Source organism: Schistocerca serialis, chromosome 8 (genome assembly GCF_023864345.2).
Source record: "Schistocerca serialis cubense isolate TAMUIC-IGC-003099 chromosome 8, iqSchSeri2.2, whole genome shotgun sequence".
NCBI lineage: Eukaryota > Metazoa > Arthropoda > Insecta > Orthoptera > Acrididae > Schistocerca > Schistocerca serialis.
The window spans coordinates 241,079,674-241,089,809 of NC_064645.1; the positions used below are offsets into that span (position 1 = coordinate 241,079,674).

General features: G+C 42.5%; 1 protein-coding gene across 1 annotated transcript; it reads left to right on the plus strand.

The window, feature by feature from the left end:
- Positions 1–1,914: 1,914 nt before the first annotated feature.
- LOC126416594 (inositol oxygenase-like) lies at positions 1,915–9,241 on the plus strand. Its single transcript, XM_050084347.1, has 6 exons — positions 1,915–1,989; positions 4,815–4,986; positions 5,082–5,290; positions 6,693–6,829; positions 6,971–7,201; positions 8,582–9,241. The coding sequence occupies exons 1-6, from the start codon at positions 1,969–1,971 to the stop codon at positions 8,688–8,690; spliced, it is 879 nt and encodes a 292-aa protein (XP_049940304.1). The 5' UTR covers positions 1,915–1,968; the 3' UTR covers positions 8,691–9,241.
- The last annotated feature ends 895 nt before the right edge of the window (positions 9,242–10,136 follow it).

Genomic DNA, 10,136 nt, shown 5'->3' on the forward strand with positions numbered 1-10,136 from the left:
GAGTGACGTCCATCTTTGTCATGGTCTTCAGAATTGCTGAATACCCTTCGTTGAAGCTGCTCACTGCCAGGAAATTCGCAATCTCCACAGTCTTCGCACCAGAATGCAAATGCTTGGGGGCTAACTTCCAAACACATGTGTTCAAACTTTCATTTGAATTTCGTGTGTTTCCTCCCAAGCACCTGTACAATAACTCGTCCTCCGAAAGAAAAAAAAACTCGTGCGTGAAAAAGGCCGATTTCAGGCAGGTGCATTTTTTCGTTCAACCGCGAATTTTCCGTTCCGTTCCGTATTCGGAAAAGCCGTTTCAGGGGAGGATTCTAAACACTTTTAGGGATACAAAAATGCAATTTAAAAAATTCATTTTTTGAACCAAAAGATAGTAAACCTCCCCTTAAGGAATAAAATTATAATTGCAAATACTCACTATCCACGTCGTGGCTACAATCCGGGAACATACACTGACTTAATTTACACGGAATCGTTACGCCAACTTCGACAATTAACTCCTGCATTCGGTGTGAGAGTCATACAATAAGAAGCAAATAAAAATATTAAGAAATGTATATTTAAATACTACAAATTATAACGAACTTACAACGATAATTCTATATTTAAAAAATTGAAAAAGCCGTAACAACCGCATCGAGGTGGAGAGTGCTTGAATACAATTCAGACAGCAACCAACACTCGGTAAACATCAGAGATAATGGTTTCGTTGTTTACAGCCCACTGAGACGTCGCCAGCTGAAAACCGACTACAAACTGTTGTCTCTATGAAAACAGTATCTCTTCCAGTCAGTGGGATGTGTCGTGCTGAAGCAACTGCTACTACGCATCTGGCCGTATTTCCTTAACAAACAAGTCTTACGTATTGCTTTCGTAATGCGTGTAATCTATACATAAATTTAGTTCTTTCAGAAAGCAAAATTCTTATGTGCTTTTGAAATTCCAAATTATATGTAATGTGTAAATTGAATAAGAAAAGGTAGAACACTTTTCTAGCATTCCTACTTGACAATAAGCTTAATGGCTTGGATCTGTGGTTAAACTGAAGGTAATGATTCAGGTTCACATAAATAAACCTTCTCAGCACGTGAAAATTGTTCGAAATACGTGAACATTCAATGGTTTGACTGGAAATACACTCCCTTAGTGCCGTGATTATGTAGTCCTTGCCGCGTAATTATATGGCCATAAAATCACACAAATTTTCGTTACAATATTACAGTTTGTTTCCAAATTTTTAAACACGTGGAGCGCCTCTTAGCGGTAAGATAATTATAAACGGGCCTCTGTGGTACTTACATATGAAAGATAACCTGTCCTTCTTTAGCGTGTTTTGATTTGTGTTCGTGCGAGCGACAGTTATTTGCTAATGAATAAATGTGTAAAATAGGACACATAAGTGCAATACTAAATTTTAGTTCTTAGCGAAATATGTAAGCAAACAGTGATGACCATAAGTCATGTGACAGTTTCGCTTTCATGCTGGTGACATGCACAGTACGCTAAGCAAACTCCATAGACATTCCTAGTCTACGCTCGGCTACAAAAAAATAGAATTACTTAATAGATCGAAACAACAAACGCAATAGAAAATTACAAAGACGTTGCTGATGCGAATCTAGCCTGACCCACGGGGGTGAGACCACACTGCCGGCCGTGATTAGTGCATCGGAGTGTCCTAGTGGACCGCCCAAGGCCATAGGAGAAAAACAGCAACGTAAGGGGGAAAAAACTACGAAAACACGTTTCGAAATAATGTACTGTGTGATTCGTGACTATGATCGCAGGAAGCGAGAGAGTGTGGAGCCTTGGCGAACGTCACGACGCCGGCTGACGACATCACGTGCGGACGCCGCTGTGCGGCAGATAACGGCGTCCCCTATATATTGGGCCGGCCCAGTGGCCACGACACAGCGTCGCGACGCCTCTACAGCTCGTGGCACCACACCGACCAGCACCATGGCGTCTGCCAAAGTCATGGTGAATATCTGCTGCCGCCACTGCTACCGCTGCTGCCGCTGTCCGCTGCCAGTTCATTAACGGGGCATATGACGGCTTAACGTACGTGCTGGGCGGGAGTCGAACCCAGACCCTTAGCAGGCAACTCTCTTATTGACTCAACCATCCAGGACTGCTCCGTCAGGAAAAGCACAACCTACGAAAGTCGTGGGCGGAATCTGAGCGCCGACCAGCACTCAGTTATAGTCTGTTAATGAAGTTTCATAGCATTGCGTTGCTTACCGACATATTCATTCTTTCTCATCTCTCTCCATCAACGTGTCCGGACCAGACTTTAAGGCTCTCTCAGTTCACTTTGTGCATTAATTTGCTTGGTTAAGTTATACAACTCCTATCTTTACATGGGAAGTGTCTGGGTCAGAGTGAAACGTACCCTTAGAAAAATTTATGAATTACTGTGCCGATAAATCTCTTACATTATTTGCTTTTCAAACAGCTGAGCAAAACTGAACGTACTCAGACATTACTCTCTTTACTTACTCTGATCAACACTAAACTGACACACAATAATTTTAGCGCAACGCAATCTGACTTTTAATAATCCCTACAAAAGAATGGCCCTGACTAACAATAACCTACACCTTCCATGAACCACTTACCTCACAAAAATCTTCGTTACTCGAACTATTGCAATACAGCGAGCGCCACTACTGCCAGCTGAATAAAAGATACTAACTACTGAAGGCACTAACTACTGATAGGCATAGTTATCAAATGAAAGATTTTAATAGAGAACAAACAATGTATTTACCTTAATAGTGTTCAAAAGTCATAATATATATAGCAGTTCATGACATCCAGTCTTACGAATTTACTGTTTGTGATAGACACACGTCCAGATCATCCACTGCCAAAACTCCGCCACCTCTCTCCCCATATCCACCACTGCTGGCGGCTCACCTCCAACCGCGCAACGCTACGCGCTGTTACCAGCCGACTGCCCAACACTACAATAGCAAACAACAATGCAAACCAGCCACAGACCGCGCACAGCACAGCCAGTGACTTACATACAGAGCGCTACGTGGCGTTACCAATAAAAAAAACCTAAACAGCCTACTTACAAGAGAAAACCTATGATTTGATATTGTTTCCTGATCTACTCAATGTACGTGCCCTTTCCAGTATAATCATCGTTCCCTCAGTTCTCAAAGACAGGTACTGGATACGAAATTCATCACTGGCCATATGCTCTTGAAGTCTCAGGCCAAGAGCCCACCGATTCATTTTGGTTTTCATTACAGTAAGTCGTTGCTCTGCTTCCTTTGTAGCTGGCCGATGTCTCGTAACTCGTCGGCTTCGAGAGCGGTGTATTCCCGACTTGGGTAGCTCCGAGATATTTTTATCACAAGGCACACCAGTCATTGCTGCCTTTAAACCCGTATATTGCTAACGCGTTTCATGATTTCGTGAACGAGTGAGCCGGTGGTAGTGATTTTTGAGCCAATATACTTGACAATATTCGTCTCTGGCACATGTGTGCTGTCGATCTGAATGGTGTGGTTTGTAAATCTTAAACTTTCGCGGCTGCTAATGTCAAACTTATTCAGATATTCAACGCTGTCTGTTGGCGTGGTCGGGTGAATCTTTCGGAGATTCTCGGTTTGCATTCCCATCTGCAGACTACAGTTTCAAGAGACGTTGCGGCTAACATGAGGTTTCGATTCACATCTTGCCTCATTACTGCCTCAGAAGCGAGCCACTGTGTGAATCTTACCTCCATAGATGCTTGAACCGCTGTTGGAATTGTCCATTGCAAAGGATGAAGAATTAATAGGTTTATCAAAGACTTCCATTTGACCTAGGCTCAAAAACGTGGAATATATTAATTATAGTGTCGTATATAGTAACACAATATATTTTACAAATCAGGAGTGGGTTACTAATCATAGAAACACATTTCGCAGCCGGCACAAAATATACACCGCATTGTTGCAGTAGCTACATGCGGTATGGCCTGCTGTACATGTTCACTCTCGTCTAGCAGAGCACTGTCCTCCTTTTATGATTTTTGACTATTTCTGTTACTGAAAAAAGTAGAGGTCAAAGAAATTTACGCCTTCAGCATCTTTCGTTGCTCCTCATGTAGTTTACTCAGGAGTTAAGCACGCAGAAACTATTGATAACTGCAAGGATATGTTCAAGCGATCTTGATAAGAACGTTTTTCTGTAAGAAAGAGCTTAGAACTTTGTGTCGGAAAGCAAGCCTACAGTTGAAATAGGGATATTAGCTAAGACGGAGTTAAGCGAAGTACGACAGAGTGAACAGTTGACAAGACATCATGTGAGTATTATACCTGTTTTTAAACCGGTCAAAAGGCAAGTAGACACTGAAAAGTTCTGCGTGGCTAGAGGATAATGAGGCACTAGGTAGCCTATTTGTCAGACCTTAGTTAGTCGTGTACGTTAAGCATTAGACGTCTCGTCCACAAAACCGAGCGTGTTGGTGTAGTGGTCAGCTGGTTATTTCTTGGATGCCCCTGGTCGCTTTAGGCTTATCTCCTTTCCCACACAAGTAGAATATCCGTGTTCAGCCCTTTCATCGCTGACAGCTCGCTGAATCTTGATCTTCCTTCCTGCGTTCATGCACAGTTATTGGCAGTAGACCGATAAGCAGCGGAGTGGACGACTTTAGACCGTGACTTTTCCAAAGAACGTCCTCTCGCCTTTTCCCTAAATCTGGATAGCCTGATGGAGATTTGAACTTCTCCAGAATTGAACTGTTTTAATAATCCCGCAATGTCGTGTGCAGGTTTGTATGTTGTAATGTAATAATCTTTTTCCAGAATCGTCCTCTGATCGATCCTTCGGAGATCCTGCGTCCGGAACCCATCCACGCAGGGAAACCGATCGCCCAGTTCAGGGACTACACCATTGACGACACGGACCCCATCAAGGAACGAGTCCGCAAGCTCTACTACGACATGCACAAGCACCAGACCGTCGACTTCGTCAAGAGTAAGTCCGCTCTGCGCAACCAGAGTTGCTGCGAAGTATTCCTGATCGCTGGTTGCCGTGCTCTTACTCTTACGAACATGTCGCCTATCTTACAGAACAGCACGCCAAGTGGCTGAAGTTCGACAAGTTCCGCGCGCCCATCATGGACACGCTGGAGAGGCTGAGCGGCATGCTGGACCAGAGTGACCCCGACGTCGACGTGCCCAACATCGTGCACGCCTTTCAAACGGCGGAGCGCATTCGCGAGGACCACCCGGACTGTGACTGGCTGCAGCTGACAGGACTGCTACATGACATGGGCAAGGTGAGCTCACACAAACTAATTGTTCTTTAAGACGAGGTATTGTATCCTCGTGGTTCCTCCTGCGGATGAAGGGATTAACAGATAAATTTTGAATAAAGTAAACAATAGTTTTATCTTGCTTTACAAAACTTAATTTTCGTAAGACACAGGATTTGGGTTGTAAGCCCATATTCCGGTACACAACTAATTCCAGAGATGGCACCCAGTTATAAACCTCAAAAGACCATACGACCTGTAAGTGAGGTCGTACGAAGATAAAGCTTTGTGAAACAAGACGAAAAACGGTTTTGTTTGTACAATATACAGTGTCACACCAAGGAACTATAGCTGAATGAATTACAATGAAAGGATCTTTTTCTTATTACTTAAATATCAATCATAGCAGTAAGGTTCCTTCGAAAACTCTGCTTGCAACTCTATTATATCAGGTTTCTCTCCGAATAACCGTCAGGAGCATTTTCCTGGTATTTCCGCAGATTATGCAATTTCGTTTTTGCAATGTACAGCTGAAGCCAACCCAAACAAATACGGCTTATCAAGTTTTTCATGCGAGGTCCAGTGTCGGTGGGAAACGATGATTTGTTTCGGGTTACAAATGAAAGGAAAATTTTACGTGCTCATTCAATAGATCGGTATCAGATAAGTCAGTACGTTGTTTTATCGGTACATATTGACAGGGACAGTAAAACAATTAGAATAACCAAAACTTCAGCAGTGACAGCACTGCTCTGTATCGTGCCTACAGCTACCTCCATGCAGCAGTGCTGCTCAGTAGCTGCTGGATTACAGATTGATCATTCTTTGTGTTTTGCTGCCTCTATTAAAACGTACCAATAAAACGACTACCGAACTAATGTCTGATGTATGGAATTCCGCCGTGAAAATAATTTCCTTTGTAATGGGAAACAAACCGATACTATCCGTCGATGCTGGGCGTCACATGGAATGCATGATGAACAATTTTTGTTTTGGACCGATTCAGCTACACAATGCAAAGCCTAAATTGCAAATACCTTCCCAAACAACCAGACAAAATGTACTTGAGGACTCCTTGGCGAGTTGCCTTATATAAATAATTGTAGAATGTATGCCAGCCATTTGCATATTAACCTTAGCGTTGGAGTGAAGGAAACTCACCTCAGGGCCGAACAGAATCCTGGTCCAATAAACTTTTATTCAAGACAAAATAAAACGTAGGACATTAAACACTGATTTTCAAAACACAAGTAACATGAGAAGCACATTTCTTGACAACTGGATACTTTTTGGCATCATTCCCACCTGCGACGACTTTGCGTCAAACATCATTCGCGCCAGTAAATAAAAATAATGGTTATTAATGCAATGACAGTGAAGTACTGATTCAGGAGACATGAATGATGAAGTAAACCTGTCGTTCCAGATAATGGCGTTCTACGACGAGCCGCAGTGGGCCGTTACTGGAGACACTTTCCCTGTTGGCTGCGCTTGGGCCGACTCCATTGTCTACAGAAACACCACTTTCCACGACAACCCGGACACCTACAACCCCAAGTACAAGTAAGGAAACATTCATGCAAAAATAGAGGAATTTTATGGTCATTGTGACGTTTCTTTTCCGTCGAGAAACTAGTCACTTGTTCATGCAGTATGAAACGCTTATAGTGCGAAACAAACTTAGAAAACATTGTAATCTTACAGTACTAAGTACGGAATGTACACCCCCAACTGCGGCCTGGACAACGTGCTGATGGCCTGGGGACACGACGAGTACGTCTACCGCCTGCTGAAGCACAACGGCTCCAAACTGCCGGAGATGGGCCACAAGATCATCCGCTTCCACTCCTTCTACCCGTGGCACTCTTCTGGCGACTACATGCACCTCTGCAACGAGGCAGACATGGAAACCCTGAAATGGGTCCTAGAGTTCAAGTAAGTCTGAGGGAAAAACATTTTAATCACATTGTTCACTGCGAATTCCTTAAAATGCACTCTCCAAAATTATACATTAGATACGGTTTCTTGAATGGTATAACGCAATCATGTATTGAATTGGAAGTTAACGGCTTACGTCAAGGCTGCCACTTTCTGTGGCAAATTTAGTTTGTTTTAAAATCACGCCTCTTGCTTTCAGCCTAAATGACCTTTTCAACGCTCATCAAGTTACTTACTGAAGATGAGTTTAAATGTTCTTTTGAAGTGTAGAACTCCCAGGGTGAGTGCCACTACGCATCCAAACACCTTAATGATCCTCGCACTTTACAAGAAAGAATGTTTGAAAGGGCGAACATACGCAACTGAGGAATATATTTGTATAATAAAAAAAGGCCGCTTCAGTTGCAAGCAATTTCTTATTTATTGCACCAGCGGATTCGAAGCCCAAAGCCTCAGGTGCCATTATGGAAACATTAATTTCGATGTCATGTTATTCAGGCGGGCGCTGCGGTTGCTGGTACTACGTTACCATACGTTTGTTTGACGTGAGTGTGATCTCCCATGACTGATTGGCACGAGCGCCACAAATACATCTTTCCATAAATACTTCGTGGCACTGAAGATGTAGCTCGAGGCTTCGAAACCGGTCGTGCAATAAATGAGAAATTGCTGGCGTCTGAAGCGGATGTTTTATTATGTGAATTATAACAACACATTCCGAACGTGAGCTCGCATTATGTTTTGCGACTTGTTACGGTGATACATGAAAATTGTTACTGTGTTTGGACGTATTGTGACGCTCCATATATCTACATAGTCCTTTAGCTTCATAAAAGGAAGGAAGATTAGGATTATAGAATCTGTCGCGCCGTTTTCAAAGGAATTAGCGTGGCATTTGCCTTATGTGATTTACGTATACCACCAAATGCTAAATCCGGATGGCAGGATGGGAGCTTGAACCGCCCACTTAACGGATGGATGGACAGTGAATTACCACTCCTTCACCTTGAAGAGTTGAACAATAGAGCTAATATTTTGAAAGTATTTTGACGCTCATACTCAATCATCCGTTGTTATCATTTGGATATGCCCTTTTTGATCTGGGATTGGCTTCTAGTGTTACTGCAAAAAATTTTGCAGATAAAGTAATTTCCTTGGTGGAAATAGTATCTTTATGTCACAAGATAGTACACATCTTTGTTTAGAGATCTGAATCAAATTATCTGACTGTCATCTTTCACAGAATTATATTTTGGTAGGTCTTCCAGATACGATACTCACTTCACGGGAATTATTACCTACTGTGGCAGTAGATTTACGGAAAATAATTAAAATATTTTAGCACAGTGTTTTTAAAACTGATCTTCTGCATTGCAGCAAATACGACCTCTACTCGAAGAGCGACGAGATGCCCGACATTGAGAAGCTGAAGCCGTACTACCAGAGCCTCATCGACAAGTACGTGCCTGGCGTCCTCAGCTGGTAGACTGCAAACACCCAGGCCTGTCACTGACCCATCATTCACCACGAAACAACTAAATTATTCTTTTGTGCGAATTGTTAAACGCACTTTCATCACTGCCTAAAAATAAATTCGCTGAAAGAGACCTGCGCATTTCATGCTGTCATAGTGACAATTGTACTCAAATAATATATTCATTACCTTTTTCAAACGTAGGAATTATGCAGCCAATCGACTGCAAATAACTGTTTGGTACAATTGACCTAGGTATGGTAACTTACTAAGTATGTTTTCTGACGAAGATATCCTTAGTATACGGTTGCTGAGAAACAGCCATTTTTAAAACTTTAGTATTTCTTACTGTCACCTGCAAGGAATTTGTACAATTAACTTTTAAGTGCAAATTTATGTGGACCATCATGCTTCATAGCTCCAAGTATTTTGGGCATGGCTTCCAATTATTATGGCACATTCAAAATATCATCATGGTGCCCGTATGTATTAAACGTAACGAATTTTTATTCGTCCAATGCATACACTAAATAGTTTTATTGTATGTGAAGACTGTTAATGTAACATAATTTGTTGATTTTTTAAACAAATTAAAATGATAATAAAGTTACTATTGTTTGTTATCTACTGAGTTATTTACCTTCAACCTTTCCTTGCATTACAATTGTTGTTGTTGTGATCTTCACTTCTGAGACTGGTTTGAGGCAGCTCTCCATGCTACTCTATCATATGCAAGGCTCTTCATCTCCAAGTATCTACTGCAACCTACATCCTTCTGAATCTGCCTGGTGTATTCATCTCTTGGCCTCACTCTACGATTTTTACCCTCCACGTTGCCCTCCATTACTAAATTGGTGATCCCTTGATGCCTCAGAACACGTCCTAGCAATTCATCCCTTCTTCTAGTCAAGCTGTGGCACAAACTCCTCTTCTCCCTAATTCTATTCAATACCTCCTCATTAATTATATGATCTACCCATCTAATCTTCGGCATCCTTCTGTAGCACCACATCTCGAAAACTTCTATTGTCTTCTTGTCTAAACTGTACTCATGCTCATAAATTGAGGATAATGTTGATACATGGTGACACAAAGCTATCGTGGGCGGTTTGCGGGTTTAAATCAGTTTGCGGTATGACCATGCCATGCACTTGACCTGTGGTCGTCGCACGGTGGCGCTGGCAGCAGTCCACACACATGCAGAGGTGTGTTGTTGCATGTCAGAGAACGGTGCTACAAGTAAGTATGCAGACGTTTTCAGATGTGCTAATGGTGGCTGCGTGTTGAAAATGGCCAAAGAATACATATTGATGACGTTATGAGGGGTAGAATACTAGGGCGACTGGGGGCTGGTCAAACACAGCAGGTCGTGGCACGGGCCCTCCATGGTCTCAAGATTATGGCAACGATTCCAGCAGACAGGAAACGTGCCCAGGCGCTACAGTATGGAACGTTCAC

Bases quoted from the DNA above. Each gene is read 5' to 3' on its own strand.
- LOC126416594 (XM_050084347.1), top strand. From the start codon at position 1,969: ATGGCGTCTGCCAAAGTCATG. The intron at 4,987-5,081 runs GTAAGTCCGCTC...CCTATCTTACAG, and splicing joins GACCGTCGACTTCGTCAAGA to AACAGCACGCCAAGTGGCTG. The intron at 5,291-6,692 runs GTGAGCTCACAC...CTGTCGTTCCAG, and splicing joins TGCTACATGACATGGGCAAG to ATAATGGCGTTCTACGACGA.